Source organism: Haplochromis burtoni, unplaced genomic scaffold (assembly GCF_018398535.1).
Source record: "Haplochromis burtoni strain Fernald_Lab_line unplaced genomic scaffold, NCSU_Asbu1 Contig_287, whole genome shotgun sequence".
Classification (NCBI taxonomy): domain Eukaryota; kingdom Metazoa; phylum Chordata; class Actinopteri; order Cichliformes; family Cichlidae; genus Haplochromis; species Haplochromis burtoni.
In genome coordinates this window covers 756,293-780,532 of record NW_024582648.1, presented here as the reverse complement: position 1 = coordinate 780,532, position 24,240 = coordinate 756,293, and the positions used below count along the sequence as shown (strand labels likewise).

The following is a 24,240-nucleotide window of genomic DNA, read 5'->3' as shown; positions in this document are numbered from 1 at the left end:
CTTATCATAGAAACTGAACTGATTCGATTAAATCCCAGGAAATACTCTTTAGAGACGCAGGCATTTATGCATGAATTCAAGAACCACATGGATGTGCAGTAAGACATAAGTGGGGGGCTGGGACGTGACTCTCAACTGAAGCTGTGGCTGGGATATTTAATGACTGACCGCAGTGAAGCAAGGAGGAGGTCCATTGTGTCCAGATCTACAGCGTCTTAGCTGGCTGCAGCCATAGCCACGCACATGGCACTGCATACTGGGGCTATGCTTTGATGTACAGCCACTCCCAGAGCAGATGGAGAAAGAAAAGAACTGGGTAAAGAAATAAAATCTTTCAAGGACTGAATACACAACAACTAAAAATGCTTGATGGGGGGTGGGTGAAAAAAGTTCAAACAGAATAGGACAGCGGCTTTTTTTTGTTGCTTATTGGAGTCTGCTTTGAAGTGAAGTATCTCCATGTACAACTTTGTATTTTTGTGATGGTGCAATAGAGAGAGAAAGAAGAGCAGGACATCAATTGATATCAGTCAGTCCCCCTCTTTGTGCGAGCCACCGGGCTGGAGTTGGGGTGGGATATGCAAATACAGGCTGTCTGCCTGCCCCTTCAGAGGCAGCAAGAGCAGCACATTGCTGCTTGCACACACACCCTCACTCGTGCAGAGAGCAGATTACTTAGAGGGTCGAGCCTCGGCAGCAGGTTTCCTACACAGTATTTGTGTATATGGAGCTGAAACTTTCCAACAGACAGACTGACACTATCTTCCCTCTTTTCTTTGCTCTCTCTTGCGCTCATCTTTCTTCTTTCGCCTCCTCCAGCACACCTTTGTGTTGTTTTCCTTCCCCTCTCCCTTCCCCCTCCCTCTTCAGTATCATCAGTTTTCCCCCTGCTCCGTCTTGCGTGCTCAGAATTTTGTTAGTGAGCAACCTGAAGATGTACAGGACAAGATGCTGCTGATGCTAGAGCTGTTTGGACTGCACGTCTCCTCCAGGGCCCACTGAAGAAAACAAGACTTTCCATGTGCCAAGGAGCAACACAACACCCAGAGGAGCTAGAGACTACCACTTCTGAACCCCTCTCCTCTTGACAGTTGAATTTTTGAGACTCTGGATTAGCCTTGGAAAAGACTTAGAAAAACAAAATGCGGACCAAGTTGTGCCAGCTAATAGCACAGGTTTTTCTCCTGGGAGTGTTCCTCTCTGTTGTTCACAGTAAAGGGACTTTCTATGGAGGCCATGTCAACCCTTTCTATGGAAACAGATACAACCTCTACAAGGCTGGACTCAACCCTCACCACTCACCAAACAAGCCCATGACCCGTCACAAGTAAGTTCTCCACCTTGGACACATAACAGGAACAGATGCATGTTTTATTTGTGTTTCCAAGGTGCAGGGTATTGAATTCTAAAATCATTCCAAGTAGCTGGAGTTCAAGCAGGACCCACCTAATACTGTATTTCCCTCGAGAAACCCATGTCACCAGTGAGTTGCAGAAATATGTTTTTAGTTATGGAATCAGCTTGGTAACAGATCCCTGAATTGACGTTCTGTTTCTGTCTTACTCAAAATCAGCCTCTTTTCTGTGGTTCACACCTAAAACCATCTGTGGCTGGGGATAAACACTATAGTGCAACAACGAAGCAACAGTGAAAACAAAGCCATCATGACGGTCATTATGGTGCAGCGAGGGGGTGCAGAGTTGATGACAAGGGTATTGATTCCTCACAGTCACTGTATGTGTGTGTGGTAAAGGGGTGGGGGGGCAAGGGGGCTCAATTAGGGGCAAGATTTATGGTACAGCTGGGCACACACTGTCAGGAGGGAGTGGCACAACTGGCTTCCAGTCGCAGACACTGATTTCAAATGAACTTACCCTGAGTTAAGTAGAAAATTATTTAACTTTTCCAGATTTAACACAAAGGTGAGGGGTGTTCATCTGCTTTTAATTACTGCATGACAGATACATATTGTAAAGATGATACACACATACACACACACAGAAGAGTAACAGTAAGTTATGAACGCTATTGAATGAAGTTCTGAGATGAAACAGACTTGTGGATATATTTTGCCTGATGCCTGATGTTTGGCCCGCAGGGCTCTTTTGGTTTTTCCTCCCTCTTCCTCCCCCCCTTCTCTTTTGCTTGGCTTCCCACAAGAGCATTTATGCTTTTGGACAGCTCCCCAGCTACCTGCTGCTTCACTCAAACTGCCACAGAAGACTGCTGATTGCCCAACCCCACTTAGTCTGCCATGTATGCTCACCTCCACCCAACAGACTGTTCAGCATCCCTCAACCTGAATGCAGTGTCTATATTGAGTCTACACCTTTAACTTTCTCACTTAACTCTAAAACTGAATATATTACTTTCATCCCCTTACATTTTGCTCACTATTCGGTTAATCTGAATATTGGATTTTCCCCAGCTATTATAAGATTGCCACTTTAAAAAAAAAAAAACTGACCTAATTGACTAACTAAAATAACTTCTTACTTAACACAACTCTTGCAGAAATACATTTATACAATCAGACTCTTGCCCCCCATATATTTTGTACAATTTTATATGGTAAGAACTGGACTTTATCTGTATAAATTGTTTCTAATGGACATTCATCTTGTGTTTCCGGAGGTATTTATTCACCAACATTCATATGCCCTAAAATTCTGAACATAAGTATGCGATTTCAGAGAATTGGCAACACAAATCTATAAATATGACAGTTTTGGAGTCACAGGGAGCTGAAGCTTAAATTGCCAAACTGCCAGATTTCCATCTTACACAACAAGATTAGTTGATTAGCCAGATGTAATAGACTTTCCAGTCAAAACAAATTGATCAATAATGAAATACAGTCAGGAACTGCTTGTCGCTGGTAACTGGTAGTATTGCTCCATTTGTTTCTGAGAGTCCAACTATAGTTTTATATAGGAGCTGCAGGCACATCTTAGACACAGTAGCCTCTGGGGACGTGTTGCTGTCAGACCACCACTACAGACATATGAGCTCAGTTGTTGTCAGCCTGACTGGTCAATGGAAATAGACACTTTAAAATAACACGTTATGATGATGTGTGTGTGTGTGTGTGTGTGCGTGTGTGTGAGTGAGTGAGTGAGTGAGTGAGTGTGTTTATGAATGCCTATTTAAGTGTAACTAAAGGACTTCACCGGAGCGCATTTACAGCATGTAAAGTCTAACTCCTCTTTCTAACTTGACTACACTCACACATTGGCAAAACCTCACTGGATTTTTAGTACGAGACTTAAAAAATTCTCAGCTGTTGGAACACCTCAGACTTTTTGTCTTCATGTTGAATTATTGTCTGTATTTTGGCAGCAAAGCGAGTGATTTGATTTCACAGTCATTCCTTCATTCGGTGCAACCACTTGCTTCTGTAAGAAAAATATATGGCCCCCCAGTGGGTGACTGTGACATCTTAGACAGTTACAGTACTGTACCTGTCACAGCTCTATTGCAAAGAAGCTAATTTTCTTCCAAAGGTTAAACTGTGGCTCAGGAAGGTCAGATTTTGTGATTTATGTTTTTAATACAAGGTCTGGGAAAGAGGAAAAAATGAGTGAAAGAAATTGCTTTTTGAGTATTTTGGAAATTCTTTTAGGATTAGCAAAACAATGACTATTTTTCACACATCACCAGTGAACAGGTGCCAAGAGTCATACATAGTCATCACTGGGAAATGGGTATTGGATAAATCAAACAGCATCCTGGGAGATGCCACATGTCTTTACCAATCAGATTACAGACATATCTGAGGGCTTTTTCTTTGATGTATGGGACAGAGATCAAGGGGGAAAGGTCAGTAAGTTAGCAGAGGTTAAAGGTTAGAGGTTGCTGTTGTACGTTTATCTTGAATGTCCAGTGGAGAGCAAGAATGGAGCCGGTCTCCTGCTAAGGGTCAAAAAGACCATGCAGCAAACTCCCAAGCTACCTGACACTTTTCTTTTAAAATCCATCTGCCAAAGTACTCAGGTTTATGAAAGAACAGTGAAAAGGATTAGTTGCTTTTTATAAAATATTGAAGGTATTTAATGAGGTTGGATTATGATTCAGTTTGTAGTTAATTGGATAGGGTGTTGATTCTGGTGCGAATTTCCAAATAATTATCCCAAGCAAAGTGTAACTGACAACTTACATCATTAAAGTAAAGCATCTACATTTCAGTGCTTTGTTATTTTTATGCAAAAGTCTTCCAATGAGCCACAGCTGGCATGTACAGGTGTGCTTTAACTTTTTAAGACTAAAAGACATTTACAACAAAAAGTAAAGTTATTGTTCACTTTTGTTTTTAGTCAGCAGATTTAGGCATAAAAATGTCCTGGTTTATAAAAAGATTAGCATTTTGGTAAGAATGCAGTCTGGCTTTTTTTTTTTTTTTTTTTTTGCATTTTATAATTTACAGAAATTTGCAGGAAAAATAGGGCAGAAGGGGAATCAATAAATGGATAGAGTTATACTTGCCGTGTCTCTTGTTTTCAGTCTTTATGCTAAGTCTGGCTGATAGCCTGTGACTCTTACCTTCATACTTGGCTAATACACAGATCAAAAGATCTTCTCATAAAAGCCTCTGAATAAAAAGAGAATAGTTCTATTTTTATTTGCCTGTGAAGAGATTTGTGTTGCAGGTTACATATGAGTGATATTCTGGTCTCTTCAGTGTATCAGGCCTATGTGTAGAGCTAAATAAAGTATCACAGTTACACTGTTTCACTCTTATTGCATACACAATAACCCCTTTTCTTTGTAAATCTAATAATTCTGTTTGAAACCGTTCTTTTCAGAAGCACAGAGAGCTTATTCAAAGTAGATTATGTACTTTGGAAAATGCCTGAGGATAAGTAAAGTTATTTTTTCAGTACATCTACATGTACACAAGCTTATGTTGTTGCTTTTAACAGCTTAATTTCCAAAATGTAAGCATGTGTAGTCACTTGAGTTTAAGCTATAATGACTAGAGCTGGCTTGGAGCTGACCCTGTCTCCAAATGACAAAGTGATCTCTTTGGTCTTAAAGCTGGGAGTAGCATGCCTTTACCTCTAATCATTAGGCATAAGCACAGTTTTAATAATCCCTGGACCATGGGAATCTCAAGACCTGCCAGTTGGCTGGAAATAGGCTTCATTAAAAGCATATATCAAACGAGATGGGCCTTGGAGTTAGACCAATGGTCCTATTAAAGATCATATTTTTTTCTTTATCCATTCCACTCTTCATAAATCTGTCAGACCCAAAAGCAATGGACTCGGGTCAAGCAGTCAGGAGTTCCTACAGGTGAGAGTGTGGTTAGTAATGAGTGAGGTAAGCCCTTTAGTGCCACATGTCAAAACAACTGAGGCAGTATAGGGAAAAGTAAAGAGCCTGACATGATGAGGCAAGGCGGAGGAGCTTTGTGATATATAGAATGAGAGAGAGGGGAAACGTACAACACAGCAAGAGAAACACTGATGTGACTAATTAAACATAACCTGAAGTTATAGGAAAATTTATAGGAAAGGGTGAATGAGAGGTGATTTGTTCAGGCCCATCAAACTGTGGAGGTGTAGCCACAACAATACTTTCCAAACACATTCCACATGTGAATTTGAGATGGGAATTCTGCTTTTCTCTTGGGAGGCTATGAAAGGATTTTTAAGCTGAAACGCTATACTTCAAACATTTACAGTGGGACCAGACCAGCAGTCACAAATGCCATACTCCAGTGACACAAAAACAGACAATACTCAGAGTAAGGAGGAGGGAGAGAGACCAGAGAGACAAAGGAAAGTGCAGTTTTCCTGTCGTGGTGAATGGAGATGAAGACTTTTCATACTGATTCAAAAGGAAGAGTGCAAGGTCAGATTAGTTTACACAAATTCAGTTTGTGTATTCAGTGGGGATTGGGTGGTTCAGTCAATGTGGGGATCAACTGGAGACTTTCAGTTTTGGGTGTTTCCCTGCCTTCTTTTTGCTTTCTTTTGAAAAACATCAGTTGTTAGTTTCATATAACACACACAAAAAAAATATTTAGCGTTAAGTAAGTGAAGTTAAATGACTATTACCAAAATAAAGAGATTATTTGGAAGATTAACATTTTCATTCATCCAAAAAGTGATTACTGTGTCATTGATATCCATTTATTGCTCCTTACCAACAAAGTAAAAACATACCCTGAGAATTTTCAAAAACTGAAAGTGAAACTTAGTATATCTCCTTTGGGAGCCCTGAGCTCAGGTCTTCTTGCATAAGTCTCGACAGGCTTTGCACATCTGGAATTGGGCAGGTTCTTCCCCTTTTCCTATGAAATTGTTTCAAACACATGTAAACAAGCTAGCTACATGTTTCTCCAGAAACGTTGTTGAGGGTTTGATTTTTTTTTTTTTTTTGTTCTGAGGAATTTAAGGACAATCATAGACATCCAGAAACCACCCTTTCATTGTCATGTTGAACGCATGTCTCAGTCCCATGTTGTGTGCACTATCTTCAAAGACATTGCCTCAACTTGAACTGGTCACCCTGTCACTGCTGCTGCGAAACACCCCCAGAGTATGATGATACCATTACCATGCTTCACTGTGGCATGCTTGATAATGGGCAGGGTCTGGAGCTCACCGGGCTCTAAGTTCTGGCTAAATATTTCAGTTTTTGTCATCTCATGTCTGGGAATCTTCCTTTTTCCAGAGTCTTTATGAGTAATTCAGTCTAAATTGATGGGAGAAGGTGCAGAATTATCACATTTACAAAATAAAATAGGAAAATGCACTAGTGTGTAGTCAGTCGTTTCTTACATACATCTTGTCTTTTCAGAGATTGTGCATTTAGAGGCATGACTTCCCTGTGCCAATGCGTCAGCCTCACCAACTCATCACTGCAATAAATAGTACTGGTCAATAGGTTATTTACTAGAATACATTTATTAACCCTGTAACCTGAGTTTTTGAGACCTCTGCTTCATCTGTGTGATTTTTTTCACAACAAGTGTTTGAGCAATAAATTGCACAAAAATACTGGATGTAGCAAAATTATACAAATTAAAAACAAATTAATTGTTAATGACTTTTTTCAATTTGTCATAACTTTCAATAAACTCACCAGTTTAAAAAATATATATTAACTTTCTGGCAATTATTTAATGTTTCGGGCTTTACAGTGTTAGAGCCACCATGGTGTCTAACTGCAGCTTCACCTCTACTCTAGATTATGATCAGGTGTGTTGCATGTTTGGAAGTGCTGTTTGCTTTTAACTATACGCTTTAAATAAACGCGACTTGACCTAGGTGACTTGTACTGTGTGGTACTTTATGGGCAGCCAACCCTTCTCATCTGTCCCCCACAAGCTCTACAACAAACACACCAGAAAGTATTTATACTTTTTAACAGCAGTGACCTTGTACCACACTGGCTGACAGATGAGGCATGGAAAAAGCTCAGAATAGGCTATCACTCCTCTCTCACCTTTTCACTGTTCTGTCTATAGCTCTCTGATCTCATATCATACACATCAGGACTTCTCATTCTTTTTCCCCAAAGTGTCCAGATTAACAGCCTTCTCACAGCTGGGCATCCTCCCACACACAAAAGCAGCCCAAACAAAGTTCTCACCTACTCTGCAGCTGCTGGAAGTGGCTAGAGTAATAACAAATACTAAAGGCAGCGCTCCTGCTCATATACGACCACTTCCACATCGAGGGTTCATATTTTTGGAATAAAGTTTGTGTAGTCTTCTTTTTGCAGAGTTGAGTGGTCTCTGTGGATGTGAGATATAAACGCAAGGTCTTTATTGCTTGATTATGTGTCTATAAAATCTGCACACGTGAGTATATGTCATTTTCTCAACAGCTGACTGTATTATTGCTTTCAGGCTTTCAAGCTGAAACTTAACATTCGTCTTGTAAAAACAGGTTTTCACACAGCAAAGGCGACCTGCTGCTGACCTGACCGACAGCGCAGCGCAAAGGGACGGGATTTATATCAGCACTCAACTCTGAGTTTCACAAAGCCAGAAACCCCCCTTGTATGGAAGACAGTGAGGATTAAATTTCACTCATAGACCCAAATGACACTGACAGAAAAATGACAAAAAAATGTGAAGCAGAAACAGAAAACTGTGGACAGGGAACCATTTCCCCCCCTCATGTACATCTGGATTGCTGCACTTTTCGCCATGGTGTGAAGTCTGTGGGTTACATCTCACAGCTGTGAAAACGGTCACACACTTACTATTCTCTATATCAGGGGTTTTAAACAGAAGGCCTGGGGACCAAACCAGGCCCAGCGAAGAGTGAAATTCAGCCCACTGGACAGCTTGAGATAATGTGAAAGAGTGCATAGATTTCAAACTTTTAACTGTATTTTTACAGGTTTTACAGTTTTTCCAACCAACCCCATTGCCATTCATTCTACTCCAAAATAACTAACAGATAAACAATTTTAATGACAGGAAAGTTCCTTTGTCCCCACTATTAGTGAGTCCACAGTAAATTAACAAAAATATATTATAATTACAGGATAGTAAAATAACCTTTTCTGCAATTTTACATATTTATCATGTAGTTTCACTGGTCGGGACGACTAAAGATCAAAATATGCTGTATGTGGCCCACAATGTAAAATGAGTTTGACATCTATCTATCAGCAACTATCAGCTATCAGCTTTTAAGAGCTACACAGAGACAAGTCTTTAAGCTCCTTGAAGATGTAAGATGAGAAAACTAAAGGCATTAAATTTGATTTATATCACATAATAATACTGAAGCCATTCACTATAGTGCTGAAATATTCAGGTTGACAGTATCTATAGCTTTTGTATTGCAGAAATTGCTATCAAAATCTTCATGTGACTTTGACAAACACATTTGTACAAGAATCTAACTGCTTACGTCTCTCTCTCTCTCTCTTTTTTTTTTTTTTAAAAAGTCATTTACTTTGGTGCCAAAAACTGTGTATTGTCTGCAATAGATCTCACTGCGAACAGCAGATGACAGCACAGGGAGTGATCAGTTTTAAAGTCCCTCTGGCCTGGTAAAGAAAAGAGCCTGCAGGTGGAGAGGGAGAAGAAAAACAGCATGAAAGCAAATTATTAAGAACAACAGAAATGTTACAGGAGTCCAGCTTTTGAAAAAAATAAAAAAAACTAGCCAGAAAAGATGATGCAGCATCATTTGTGTTGTCAAGTTAAGCTTGCATTTCTTATTTCAATGACCTAATACATTATTCCAGCCAGTTCCCCTTTTTGTTATGCTAAGAAAATCATTTGCACCAAGTAGTAAACTGCATGCGGGAGTTAAAAGTACTTAAAGAACTCCCATCATACCACATCAGTTAAGGTCGTAACTGCCACTTCCTTAACAACCCATGACCTGGCAGCAGGTTGTCAGGCTGGTATGAAAGGAGCTCTGTCATTCTAACTTTTGCCCTCTACCTTCTACTGCTATTAACATATGTCAACACAGGGAGAGTGGTGACACACACACACATACACACACACACACACACACGCTGAAAACACTGTCAACACATTTGCAGAAGGACACAGTGGCGCAGTGGTTTCTCACACATTCTAACAGCCTCCCCTCTCTGTTAGCCCTCTGAACCTGTTAACTTGGCATGTAGACCCGGCTGGGCCCCCGTGTCCCTCCCTGCTGCTCCGAACACTTCTATTAGTCCTGAAACAGCTGTGGAGCAATGCTAAGTGCCGCATGTGTTGCTAAATGCTCCCCTCTGAATGTAAGAAATGCTTCACATGTGAGCCTAAAGAGAGCAGATCATCATTTCCTGTGTTGCACAGAGGCCAGGGGAACATTTAGCAGTTGCTATAGCTGCACTGGCTATGAAGAGTGAGAGCGAGTGAGACAGGGAAAGTTCAGTGTGATGCAACAACTGCTCAAAGTTGTTACAGTGAAGTTAGTGCACATCTGAGCACTTCCAGGATTGAAAACAGTCTCCGTGAATGTTTTTGGTGCTCAACTACCCTACGTAACTAAAAGAAGCAAAACAAGCTAAAAGGACTTTCAGTTTTCTTAGTATACTTACATAAAGTACACTATGTAGGCTGTACAGTATACTTATTTGCATGGTTTTCGTGCAGGACTGGACTAGTATTGTATGAAATTGAACATGACACAGTGCATTTGCATATATTTGCAACTTGTAAAGCATGTGAAAAACACGTAAATCTAATTTTAACAATGAAGTTTGGAATTCATTGCACACAAACATCAAACAACACCACAACACACTCTGGTACAGTCTTTGATGCTGACTGAATATCTTCCTCCTGCTGGGTAAAAATTCATGGGTGGTCTCTCCTCGTCCACTACATTCCCAAATTACATACACTACATGTATTTAAAATAGTTTTTGAATAAAGGAGCTTGTGTTGAAATGTTTGAGCACTTGCTTCCACCAGTGGGAAATTCCTGTAGTTTCAATAAGACTTCCACTTGTGTGGAAGTCCATTGGAAAGTGACTCTTCAACTTCCTTATCCACATCAGTAAATATTTTCTGGATGACTTTAAGGCCTCACTTGCTATTTTCGTCTTAATGAATATAAAAGATGCCGTTTTTGTAAACTGAAGTTCATTTAGCAATTGCACTTCACTGACTGATGAGTGTGCAGCATCCCTCAGCTTTTCAGTCAGAGCTGCTCTTCACCCTTATCATCCTGTTCCAATACAACAACTTGGCAACAACAACAAAGCTCACTTTAAGCCTTTGCAGCGGGACTTCACTAACCAAGGGGTGTTGCCAAAGTGGCTACCTCATATATACATTCATACACAATCTATGATTCCACACACAACTGAAACACAACTCACTGCCTGGGTATTTGAAAGTAACTGGGAATATAAGTAACTAAAAAATCCATTTAAAATGTCAAAATTAAAAATTAAAAAAATTGAAAAAGAGCAAAGGAATCCCTACTCAGTCCATCTGCAGCTGTAGCTCCTCAATGAAAAGCTCTCTTTGATCTTTTATTAATATCTATCAGCTAGATCAAAAGCAAACTTTTCTTGTTTTTTTTTATTAAAGTGCCAATAAAAAGAGAAAAACACAACAACACGGGCTTATTCATAATCCAAAAGAAGAATGAGCTGTAAAAGATTAAACACAACAAAGCAAAGATTAAAACACTGAGTCAATAGTATCTTACAGAAGGTTTTATGATGCATCTTCATCACTTTCAACACTTTTGATGGAAGAAATAGCTTTCTGTTAAATTTTGCCTGTTACACTCCAACAGTTTTAATTATACACAATAAAACAGACTCCTCTTGACCTCAATACACTGAGAGTTTGCAGTTACAGCTTTACTTTTTCTGGCATGCTTTGTATCTTAAAGTGGCTATAGTTTTAGCCGTTTAAGTCTACTGTATACTGCCCTGTTGAATTAACAGTGCTGCTGCTGAACCACATTTGTAAATTCACTGTTAGTTATAGTACTTGTCTCTGCAGTGGTTGCTGTTCTACGAAATCTAAATAGGTTTTACTTTAACACACGTCAGTGTGATGGACACAGAGCAAAACAGGGGCTGTTGGCATCTTATTGGTGCATTGTAACATCCCTCTGCTCTCCCCACAGAAACCACTGCGCCTATGTGGTTCAGAGAAACATCACATGCATCATGCAGGATGGAGTGGCAACCTACGTGAAGGCTGAGTATACCACCAAGTGTATCTGGGGTCAGAAATGTCCTGTTGTGATGTGAGTCAATCAAACGAAGTAATACAATGCTGCAGATGTTTTACAGTTCAGTCTGCGCCTTAGGAGTTTGGTAATGATGTTTAAATATGTCGTTCTTTCTTTATATTTGGCAAACTGCAGCACAATGTAGAACATACTCTACATCAATACTGCCCTCTAGTGTTATATATTACCCTTATTAATGCACATCTGCGATACTGCTGATAACTTTTTATTTATTTTGCTAAATAAAATAAAATGTAGGGACGTCTGTGTTACCAATTCTGTCTCTGTGCATGGAAATGATTAAGATCTGTTTTTTATTTATTAAAAATTCTGGAAAGCTGTTGTTCTGCTTTCTTATTATTTGTTGAAAACATGAGAAAGTAAGGCATAAGAAAAAAACATTTTAACTTGGCTTTAACTTGTTCTTGGGCAGATGTACCTTTCTGCTATCTGCTCTCAAAGTGCTGTCTAGTCAGTTTCTCTTCATACAGGGAGTGCAGAATTATTAGGCAAGTTGTATTTTTGAGGAATAATTTTATTATTGAACAACAACCATGTTTTCAATGAACCCAAAAAACTCATTAATATCAAAGCTGAATGTTTTTGGAAGTAGTTTTTATTTTATTTTTAGTTTTAGCTATTTTAGGGGGATATCTGTGTGTGCAGGTGACTATTACTTAACAAAAAACAAATATATACCCATTTCAATTATTTATTTTTACCAGTGAAACCAATATAACATCTGCACATTCACAAATATACATTTCTGACATTCAAAAACAAAACAAAAACAAATCAGCGACCAATATAGCCACCTTTCTTTGCAAGGACACTCAAAAGCAAGGCAAGGCAACAACAAGGTGATTCAAAGTGCTTTACAGAGACATTAGAAACAAAAACAAATAAAAAGCATGATTTAAAATTGATTAAAACAAGCAAACAAACAAACTAACTAATTAACAAACAAACAAACAAAACAGTATATAAAATCAAAACAGATAAAATCAGTAGTTAAAATGTTAGTTTTGAAATTTAAGCTTAAAAGTGTGGATTTGGTGCTTTATTCAAATGCAGCTGAGAACAGGTGAGTCTTCAACCTGGATTTAAATAAACTGAGTGTTTCAGCTGATCTGAGGCTTTCTGGGAGTTTGTTCCAGATATAAGGAGCATAAAAGCTGAATGCAGCTTCTCCGTGTCTGGTTCTGACTCTGGGAACTGATAAAAGACCAGATCCAGATGACCTGAGGGATCTGGAAGGTTCATACTGGGTCAGGAGGTCACTGATGTATTTTGGTCCTAAACCATTCAGAGCTTTATAGACCAGCATCAGAACTCTAAAAGCCTGCCATCCATGGATTCTGTCAGTGTTTTGATCTGTTCACCATCAACATTGCGTGCAGCAGCAACCACAGCCTCCCAGACACTGTTCAGAGAGGTGTACTGTTTTCCCTCCTTGTAAATCTCACATTTGATGATGGACCACAGGTTCTCAATGGGGTTCAGATCAGGTGAACAAGGAGGCCATGTCATTAGTTTTTCTTCTTTTATACCCTTTCTTGCCAGCCACGCTGTGGAGTACTTGGACGCGTGTGATGGAGCATTGTCCTGCATGAAAATCATGTTTTTCTTGAAGGATGCAGACTTCTTCCTGTACCACTGCTTGAAGAAGGTGTCTTCCAGAAACTGGCAGTAGGACTGGGAGTTGAGCTTGACTCCATCCTCAACCCGAAAAGGCCCCACAAGCTCATCTTTGATGATACCAGCCCAAACCAGTACTCCACCTCCACCTTGCTGGCGTCTGAGTCGGACTGGAGCTCTCTGCCCTTTACCAATCCAGCCACGGGCCCATCCATCTGGCCCATCAAGACTCACTCTCATTTCATCAGTCCATAAAACCTTAGAAAAATCAGTCTTGAGATATTTCTTGGCCCAGTCTTGACGTTTCAGCTTGTGTGTCTTGTTCAGTGGTGGTCGTCTTTCAGCCTTTCTTACCTTGGCCATGTCTCTGAGTATTGCACACCTTGTGCTTTTGGGCACTCCAGTGATGTTGCAGCTCTGAAATATGGCCAAACTGGTGGCAAGTGGCATCTTGGCAGCTGCACGCTTGACTTTTCTCAGTTCATGGGCAGTTATTTTGCGCCTTGGTTTTTCCACACGCTTCTTGCGACCCTGTTGACTATTTTGAATGAAACGCTTGATTGTTCGATGATCACGCTTCAGAAGCTTTGCAGTTTTGAGACTGCTGCATCCCTCTGCAAGATATCTCACTATTTTTGACTTTTCTGAGCCTGTCAAGTCCTTCTTTTGACCCATTTTGCCAAAGGAAAGGACGTTGCCTAATAATTATGCACACCTGATATAGGGTGTTGATGTCATTAGACCACACCCCTTCTCATTACAGAGTTGCACATCACCTAATATGCTTAATTGGTAGTAGGCTTTCGAGCCTATACAGCTTGGAGTAAGACAGCATGCATGAAGAGGATGATGTGGACAAAATACTCATTTGCCTAATAATTCTGCACTCCCTGTATACCATTCGAAAGACACAATGGGAACAAGAGTGGATTTTCTGTGTGTGTGTGTGTGTGTGTGTGTGTGTGTGTGTGTGTGTGTGTGTGTGTGTGTAAAGAGAGACTTTGATTCACAATGGATAGAAAATTCAGCTTAAACTAAATAACAATGAAGTTGGGTGCTAACCCAGGTCCAATCCCCTGATGCCATCATTTACACCGCGATTATCTTAATCTCTTAATCTTCCTCTAATCCCTGTCTAATCTCATAGTGAACAACCAAATCCTGTTATTTCTGCTCAGCGCCATCTTTCCATCCTGTATTTGTGCTCATGATTGATGAAAACAAAAAGTACTTCTAACAGTAAAACCTGATATATTTCACTCATAACATTTGCTTAATCACTTATTGTAAGCACATTTATATCACATTTCCTTTAGGTATAGGACATTCTACAAGCCAAAATACAAGGTTGGTTTTAAAACAGTGACCGAGCTCGAGTGGAAATGTTGTCCCGGCTATTCTGGAGAAAACTGTTACGATGGACCCACGTCGCATCCAGATATTGCAATGCCACCTTTCAAGGGTGCAGCTCTTCCCCATCGCCCAAGTGTGAAGGGCTTCCCCCATGGCCCTAGACCTCCTATTGAGCATAAGCCTGGAGGAGGCCAGCTGGAGCCAGGAAAACCCTTCCCTGGTATACCCACAGGAAAGACAAATGGTGAGAAGAGGTTCCAACTGGTTTATTGTAAAGTCTTGGAGTATTAAATTAACGACTGTCATTAACTCTGCAATGTTTTTGAATGTTTGCGCATTATTCTGTAATTGAAACCACTTATTTCCCTCATATTTGACATATTTATGAATGTCTCTAAAACGTTCCCTTTTCTGTGATTTGCCTTCAAAATACAGGCAACAAATATGGCATTTCAGGTGTAACTGGTGAGCGCTTGGACCGCATCGAAGAGGACCTGCGTCGCCTTACCCAGGGTCTAGACACTCTTAATGGGGTGGTGACTGGCCTTGAGGACCGACTACGCACATCACTCCGCGAAGACACCAATAAAATTCTGGTGTCCTTGCTACCGAACACACCTCGTGCGCCCGATTCTGCTGTGGGATTTGGGCTGATCCCAGATGGGACTCATGATGGGTTGGATGGAGCAGGAGGCTTTACTGGATTTGGGGATTTAGCAGGGAGAGTGACAGAAGTTAGGGATGAGCTGCAGGCCAAGACTCATATTCTAGAGGAGATTCAGGTACTGTGCCATAATGCCTGCTGATCGATCATTTGATACATTTTTTTTTCATAGTTGAAACAAATAATGCCTCATTTCTTTTTTTTATTCCTTCAATAAATATTCAATTTTGTCTCTGATCTGACTTCTGTTCATCTTTAGGGGATGGTCTTGGGTCATGATGGCCAGCTGAAGAAACTGTTGGAAGGAGCTATAGGCAGGCCCATCCCTGGCCCTGACACCAGATCTCTTCTGGACGAACTCTTAGATATCAAGCTGGCAGATATAAGGGGTGATATCCTGGATGGCTTTGAGCGCCGTCTGACGAGCCTCGAGAAGCACTGTGATCAGAAGATCGGGGAGGTGCAGAGGGAGTGCCACAGGGAGCACATGGATGGCCAACAACAGATGCAGCAATCTCTGGATGGCAGAGAAACTGGACTCAGGGAGGAGTTGGGTTCTTTGCAAGCTCAGATTCAGGGTCTAACACTCACTGAGAGCTGCTGCGGACAGGTATGACATAAGTGGGGTTGTAATATAACAATATAACAGCAATAAACTAATCAGTAATCTGCTTATTAATTGAAATCCCGAATAATTCTGGTGCTTTATCCATACATATGAAATTGAAAAGTTTTTGTTTTCCAAATGTTTAGGCTAAGCTTTATCTCCTGACACTTGCTGAAACCTTATTGCATTATTGCAAATTTTGACGCTCAAAGAAAAATTTCCCAAAATACCAGTCTGAGGATTAGGGCCACCGAAAAAAAGTTGGGGACATCTTTTTTTCTTCTTTTCCAGAATTCTGAAATTAAAGTCAGAATTCTGACTTTAATCTCAGATTCCTGAGAAAAGATTAAAAAAAGGAGAAAAATAATAACTAATTATTAAATGCAGAGTGGTGAAAAGAGTGCTTCTCCACCCTTAGAGATGACTCCATATGTGCTAAAAAGCCAGTGTTTCCCTCTCAGATCTTTGAAACACACTATACTGAAATGTTATTATGGAGAAAGGTACTAAAAATACCTTGGCTGCTCCAAATCCAGCTCTGAAATCCAGAAAGGGTCACATCACTAAATTGTAATAATTTATGAGTGCAGTTTGTTAGGCCATGACATGGTTTACACAACAACTAATGAGTTATCAATTGTTGCAGGTGAGCAGTCTGTCTCATCGTGTGTTGCTGCTGGAGGAGTCGGTTAAAGGTTTGACGGAGTCACAAAGGCAGCTCCAGACCGCATTTAACGACCAAACCATCCACATAGACACCCTGATTGAGACTCGACTGGTGGACATAGAGGGCCGAATAAATGCCACAAGTGGTAGTTTTGACGGGGTTGAAGGGTTTCCTGGTGGTCTGGATGGTTTCAAGACTCTGTTTGAGGACAAGCTGAAGACCCTGGAGGAGAAAGTGTCTGTGGCCGTGGAGGAGCTGAGTAACGCCACAGCCCCGGCTCTTCTGGAAGGGCAGGTGGTCCCTGCACTGGAGACCGAGATTGAGTCGGTGAGGAGGAGAGTTGAAGGAGATCTGGATGGAATTCAAAAACAGTTAAAACACCTGGAGCTCCTCTGTACCACCTCTTGCCCACCCTCGACGCCACCAGCGGGAGGTGTCAGCGGCACTCAAGTAGAGGACGAGTGCAAAGAGATGGAAAAGAAGATGACAAACCGTCTGGACTCTCACTCTAACCAGCTGGATCGCTTAAACAACACCCTTCAGAACATGCTCTTCCGGATTGCCCAGGAGGAAACAGAAGGGTCTATCCAAGGAGAGATCACACTGCTAAAGGTCAACATCAACTCTGTGAACCGCACTCTGAAGGGCCTAAAGGACTCTCTTAGCTTTATTGCAAGTGAAGTGGGACATGCTAATTCCACATGGGAACAAAGAGAGCACCAACTCGTCAACCAAGTGCAAGGAATCACCAAACTCATGGGCCACCAAGCCTCCCTCCTTGGAGCTGGGGAGAGGCGACTGGTCCAGCTGAAAGGGGAGCTAATGGCATTGAAGAGACAGCTGGCCGGGGAACTACGGGGCTGCCACAGCACAGCAATAGAAGTGCAGAGAGAGGTAAAGGATGTCGATAGCAGGGTGACCCAGGTAGAGGGCCAGTGCAGCAACCTGAGCGAGCTGGCGGATCACCTGGAACGGATCCGGGCGGAGCTTGAGAGACACTCTGACTCCTACCTGTCCCAAGTAAACGGTACCTTGGCAATCCATGCAGAACAGCTAGCTGAGCTGAAAGATGACATCAAAGACTGCAAGGCCAAGGATGCTGCCAACCACAAAGGAGACCAGTAGCATTTCAGCTACAGAATCTATAAAAAAAATTAAGACTTAAGTGTGGTTTTTATTAGCCTTCATTTGCTTCTGTCTCCTGTCTTTTAAACCCACTCTGCACAGATGCAAATTAACCAAACTAGTGAAAGTCATTTCCCTGTGAGCTTCTCATCCCAGTTCCTCCAGATGTCCTGGGCGTTTAGTTGAGTCATCTGGAAAGAGAAGAGGACAACACAGAATACAAAGACACGCCTACGGTTGTATAGCTGGGCGATATTTTCTCTCAAGGTTTTATTCTAGAGGGCATTTCTCTGATCATGATTGTTTTGTTTAGACATTTTACCTGTTTAACTTATATGAAGTGACTGGATTGTTGTGATATTAAACTGTTTGCATTAGAGAAAAAAAACAGCAAAACACAGTGCTGCTATGGGTTTTTGCTGAGAAGCACACTCAACAACCTCTGTGTGGACACTTGCCTTGTTTTTTCTGTTGTTGTTTAAAAAAATACTGTATGTCAACTTGGTGCTATTTGCATTTTTGTAAACCTTTGTTTGTTTTACACGTTTAAAAATGCCTTGTACAAATATATCTCTGCTTTGTCTGTTGTGTTCATTTGCTGCCACTTGGCTCAAAGTTGCAGAGAAGTTCCATAATTCACCATTAGGGGGCAGTGAGAACACACAACACGGCGTGGTCGACAGTAGAGAAAGTCTAAAACAACAAGTACAACTTTATCTGTTATAGCGTAAGGAACTGTGTACATCATCTAGTTTATCAAGTTAATTTTTCTGTTTAATTATTTTAATTAGAAGTTGGGTGGTAAGTACTTCTCATTAAACCAAATTCTCTAAGCCGTCAAATTCTCCACTTTAATTCAGCTTCAGTGAGCTACCTTGACCCCACTGAGTCACACTGTGCTGTGGTTTAGCAGAAACAACATCATCTAGGTCTCTCCCATCAATACCTTGGAAACCTTTTGGCCTTTTTCTTTTTGTTGTTTCTTAACGTGTAGCCATTCCTGTAAAAATAAAGTATGTTATGACAACTTTCACGGTAGAAAGCATTCCTAATGAATTTTTTTAATCTACACCTTCATAAAAATCTGATGTAACACTGGAATAATGATTATTTTTTCACAGCCAGTTCTAGCCCATTACTCTGAAGAGGGCAATAAAAATGTACCTGACAAGATTTTGTCCGTTTCACCCCAATATTCTTTAAAAAGATCTGAAAAACATTGTACTCTTCTACAGTCTGTTTGTGTCCTTCATTAAAAGGGTGTGTAACCAGCAAACAAAAGCTGAAACTGCATTAAACTGTCCACTTCACAGAGCAGTAAACTTCCTCCTTCTAAGAGTTTGTTTGTTTATTTTTTTAAAAAGTTACCACATAATTAAAACAGCAAAAATAATTTGAATTACAACTAAGTCAATATGCTCGCTGCACTGCAGGTTTTACAGAGTCAGCACATAGTTAAAGACAGTAACATCCCTCCGTGATTAAGTAGCTGCCAGCATGTAATGGGGACCAGAAATATATCATTATTTGCAGTGAAGCATATAGGATTGAAGAATCTGATGCTTGACTAAGCAGAGTAAGCTGTTCAACCCCGCTGACTTAACCAAGCCGATGCATGAAAGTCTGAGCTCATTTGATACGGACGTGACTGAAATAGTTTGAGAACGATGTGCTAAAGCTGCAAAACAAATCAGTTCACAAGACTGTGGTGCTGCACGGCAGTCAGATAACAAATAAAGTCACTTGGTGAAGAGTTTGGCAGACTTTAAGATCAGGTGACACTTAATCACAATGAATGAATAAAGCTGGGAAAGATCAACTGTAAAAAGGTCTGCTGACCTTGCTCCACTGAAGCGTCGTCAGCAGACCTTCTGTACGCTGTCAGCACATAGTTTTTAAAGATAACATCTTACAGTAACCAGAACAGGATGGAGCAATCACAGCATAAGGAAATCCAGAAGCTAGATTTTTAAAAAGTTTTTAAAAAATGCTTCAGGAGCAATACAGTGCAGACAGAGTGGCCGTACGTCAAAGCCAAAGCCAAATATGTACATGATGTGAGTCAGAAGCCAGACTCCCTTGAAAATATTGTAAGTGGTCTTGAGCAAGTTCTCCAGGCTTTCTGACAGTCTTTAAAAAAAATGCAATTAAAATCATTTGTTTCCTTTTCTTTAGTTGAAACTACATAAAATATCAAAGATATCACAGCGTGAAATTGGAAAAATTCTTGTAAGGACCCCAGAGACGCATCTGTTCACTGAAGCCTTGTGAGTAATGGCCTCTGTGGAAGGTTGTTTCTGTCAGAAAGCCATTCAAAAGAAGTGAAACAGCCACATTACATAGGAACTCAACTGAAAACCAGTGACAACAGGTCTCATGGAGAACTGAATCCAAATTCGACATTTTTGGTTCAAAACATTGCCACTATGTATGGAAGAGATCATAAAAGAGGTACAACAGTGAGTGGCTACTTAGCAGGGTCTATTAAGCTGAGAATGGATAAAAAGGCTCTCATTATCTAAAGAAGAGCCTTGAATGTACTTCAGGAAGTCTTGAAGAATTATTCCTGAAGAAAGCTTGCCAAGGAGGGTTCAGGCTGTGTTGGAGACTGAAGGTAGTCTTACAGAATATTGACTTATTTCCATTTATGTTTTTGCACACGTTTCTGTTAAAACTGTTTCACATTTCCCCAGGAAAATATAAAGAAATGAAGGGTGGCTCAAGACTTTTGCAAAATACTATACAGTGGGATGCGAAAGTTTGGGCAACCTTGTTAATAGTCATTATTTTTCCTCTATAAATCCTTGGTTGTTACAATAAAAAATGTCAGTTAAATATATCATATAGGAGACACACAGTGATATTTGAGAAGTGAAATGAAGTTTATTGGGTTTACAGAAAGTGTGCAATAATTGTTTAAACAAAATCAGGCAGATGCATAAATTTGGGCACTGTTGTCATTTTATTGATTCCAAAACCTTTAGAACTAATTATTGGAACTCGAATTGGCTTGGTAAGCTCAGTGACCCCTGACCTACATACACAGGTGAATCCAATAATGAGAAAGAGTATTTATGTTGTAATTGTAAGCTTCCCTCCTCTTTTAATTTTCTCTGAAGAGTAGCAACATGGGGGGTCTCAAAACAACTCTCAAATGACCTGAAGACAAAGATTGTTCACCATCATGGTTTAGGGGAAGGATACAGAAAGCTGCTCTGAGATTTAAGCTGTCTGTTTCCACAGTTAGGAACATATTGAGAAAATGGAAGATCACAGGCTCAGTTCAAGTTAAGGCTCAAAGTGGCAGACCAAGAAAAATCTCGGATAGACAGAAGCGACTTCAGTTCTAAGGTCAAATGGTGGGGAGTCCCAGATTTAAACCTAGTGGGAGTTTCCCCCCCAAAGAGGGACAAAAGGACCCCTGATGATCCTCTAATCGCCTGAGCCAAGGTGTGAAACTGGGTGTGGGTCCCAATCAGCCAGAGTTTCGTGTGAGTTCATTGTGAAACCTGGCCCCACCTTATCATGCGAATTCCTGAGATCAGATGGCCCAGGATGTGAGTGGGCGTTAAGGCGTCTGGGAGGGAACTCAAAACTGGATTATAGATGGCAGAGAGTTGGTGTCGTAAACCACCGCCTCTGTTCAAAGATGGTCGCTCACAGTGGACATAGATGGCTTCTTTCACTCCTCTTTCAAACCATCTGTCCTCTCTGTCCAAAATGTGAACATTGGCATCCTCGAAAGAGTGTCCTTTATCCTTAAGATGCAGATGGACTGCTGAGTCTTGTCCTGTGGAGGTGGCTCTTCTGTGTTGTGCCATGCGCTTGTGAAGTGGCTGTTTGGTCTCTCCAATGTAGAGGTCTGGGCATTCCTCGCTGCACTGTACAGCATACACCACATTGTTAAGTCTGTGTTTTGGAGTTTTGTCTTTCGGGTGAACCAGTTTTTGTCTGAGCTTATTGCTAGATCTGAAATGCACCGGGATGTTCAGACCCAGCAACACGCTGGTGACCAACTCTCTGCCATCTATAATCCAGTTTTGAGTTCCCTCCCCAGACGCCTTAACGCCCACTCACATCCTGGGCCATCTGACCTCAGGAATTCGCATGATAAGGTGGGGCCAGGTTTCACAATGAGCTCACCCAAAACTCTGGCTGACTGGGACCCACGCCCAGTTTCACACCTTGGCTCAGGTGATTAGAGGATCATTAGGGGGTCCTTTTGTCCCTCTGTGGGGAGACACTCCCACTAGGTTTAAATCTGGGACTCCCCACCATTTGACCTTAGAACTGAAGAAGCTTCTCGGATGAGAGGTGAAACATCTTCAAGCAACTTAAAGAAGTCCAGACGCTTTTCTTTGCAAGCTCCTTTGATTCAGAACAAACAGAGCCGCTTAAGGTATGCTAAAGCACATTTGGACAAGCTAGCTTTATTCTGGAATAAGGTGCTGTGGACTGATGAAACTAAAATTGAGTTATTTGGCCATAACAAGGGGTGTTATGCATGGAGGAAAAAGAACACAGCATTCCAAGAAAACACCTGCTACCTACAGTAAAATATGGTGGTGGTTCCATCATGCTGTGGGGCTGTGTGGCCAGTGCAGGGACTGGGAATCTTGTCCAAGTTGAGGGACACATGGATTCCACTCAGTATCAGCAGATTCTGGAGACCAATGTCCAGGAATCAGTGACAAAACTGAAGATGCGCCAGGGCTGGATCTTTCAACAAGACAACGACCCGAAACACTGCTCAAAATCCACTAAGGCATTCATGCAGAGGAATAAGTACAACGTTCTGGAATCTCAGTCCCCAGACCTGAATATTATTGAAAATCTGTTGTGTGAGTTAAAGAGAGGTCCATGCTCGGAAGCCATCAAACCTGAATGAACCAGAGATGTTTTGTAAAGAGGAATGGTCCAAAATACCTTCAACCACATCCAGACTCTCATTGGAACCTACAGGAAGTGTTTAGAGGCTGTAATTTCTGCAAAAGGCAGATTTACCAAATATTGATTTCGTTTCTTTTTTGTGGTGCCCAAATTTATGCACCTGCCTGATTTTGTTTAAACAATTATTGCACACTTTCTGTAAATCCAATAAACTTCATTTCACTTCTCAAATATCACTGTGTGTCTCCTGTATGATATATTTAACTGACATTTTTTTATCGTAACAACCAACGATTTACAGAGGAAAATAATAACTATTAACAAGGTTGCCCAAACCTTTGCATCCCACTGTATATGTAATATGGACAGGCAGATATCAGAAATGAAACAATCATGGAAAAAGCGGGAAATGTGAACAAAGCAGAAAAGAGTGGAGTCATGACCACACTGGGAGGAGGTGAGGTGAGAGAAAGGGCCCGGCTCGCTGACGTGGAATACTCACGCTGATAGACAGGGATGTGACAAGGGCAGGGCAGACAGGAGTGCAAGGGATGGACACTGAGACAGAAAGCACAACAGTGTCAAGGGGGATGAATAATGTGAGAAGTGGAAACAGATGTGTTTACAGCCATCTTGTCTCTCAGCTGCGTGTCTTGTTTCCTGACAGGAAAGACATAACAGGAGTTGCAGAGGCGACATCGTGGCTCACATGCTGCTCGCAGGCTTGCACGCGGAACAAACAGTGATCTTGAAAAGAGCAAAAAATAAATACATAAATAATAATTAAAAAAAAGTTAAAAACTGCAGCAGTGTAAATTTGAACTCTGGTGTCCAGTAGCAGCTGGATCCTCTGTCGTCCCTTGGGAAGCGGGATTACACAAAGGTTTGTCCTCTTGGTGACCCGGAGAAGAGACAGAAGAAGTGGGAGCGTGACGAGAGAAAAGCACGTCAAACAGGGCGAAGGGGAGCGGGTTCCTCATATGCCGGAGTAAGGCTCATACCTGAATCTGTAACAGACTGTTATGTAATACCAAAGAATGTTACAAATCCATGCGACAGCCACACATGGGTGCTGTTGCTTTCTCTACTCTGCTGCTTCTTGCTGTCGTGCAGGCAGCGGCTCAAACACACACACACGCACGCACAGGCTGTGCACCCTGGTAAGGCACTGTTCTCCATTTTTCAAACATGTGATTTAACCAGATATGAGACGATGGGCCCCTGAATGCATGGTGTCAGCACATAGATCACACACATAAAGCTGTGTGTGTGTTTGTGTGTGTATGTATAGATAGTTAGGTGAAGACACTAACAGATGAGAGCAAAACCTTTGAATGGCACAACACTCAAAAGAATCATAACGAATGCCCGTGTGTGTGAATGCCAAAACAGTTCTTGAGATCTTAAGAGCTGCCCCCTGTGCGTGGGTCTGACAGCTAAGTGACACTGGCGTTAGCATACCAAAGCCTTGTGTTTCCCAGACTCCATTAAGATGTGACTGCTCCAGCCAGGCTCTTGTGCGTCTGCCAAATCCCTTTGTCTCGCACTTGCGCGCGCACACACACACACACACACACACACACACACACACACACACACACACACACAC

General features: G+C 41.2%; 1 protein-coding gene across 2 annotated transcripts; it reads left to right on the top strand.

Moving 5' to 3' along the window:
* The first annotated feature begins 598 nt into the window (after positions 1-598).
* Positions 599-18,772, top strand: LOC102306766 (EMILIN-3). Of its 2 annotated transcripts, XM_005940267.3 has the most exons (6): positions 601-1,327; positions 11,580-11,702; positions 14,642-14,922; positions 15,114-15,460; positions 15,602-15,952; positions 16,596-18,772. In XM_005940267.3, exons 1-6 carry the CDS (start codon positions 1,143-1,145, stop codon positions 17,739-17,741), a joined length of 2,433 nt encoding a protein of 810 aa, XP_005940329.1. In that variant the 5' UTR covers positions 601-1,142; the 3' UTR covers positions 17,742-18,772. The 2 variants fall into 2 exon arrangements, with proteins under 2 accessions (XP_042083810.1, XP_005940329.1); XM_042227876.1 differs by lacking the exon at positions 11,580-11,702 and having other exon boundaries at positions 599-1,327.
* Positions 18,773-24,240: the final 5,468 nt, after the last annotated feature.

Bases quoted from the DNA above. Each gene is read 5' to 3' on its own strand.
- LOC102306766 (XM_005940267.3), top strand. From the start codon at position 1,143: ATGCGGACCAAGTTGTGCCAGCTAATAGCACAGGTTTTTCTCCTGGGA. The intron at 14,923-15,113 runs GTGAGAAGAGGT...TTCAAAATACAG, and splicing joins ACCCACAGGAAAGACAAATG to GCAACAAATATGGCATTTCA. The intron at 15,953-16,595 runs GTATGACATAAG...CAATTGTTGCAG, and splicing joins CTGAGAGCTGCTGCGGACAG to GTGAGCAGTCTGTCTCATCG.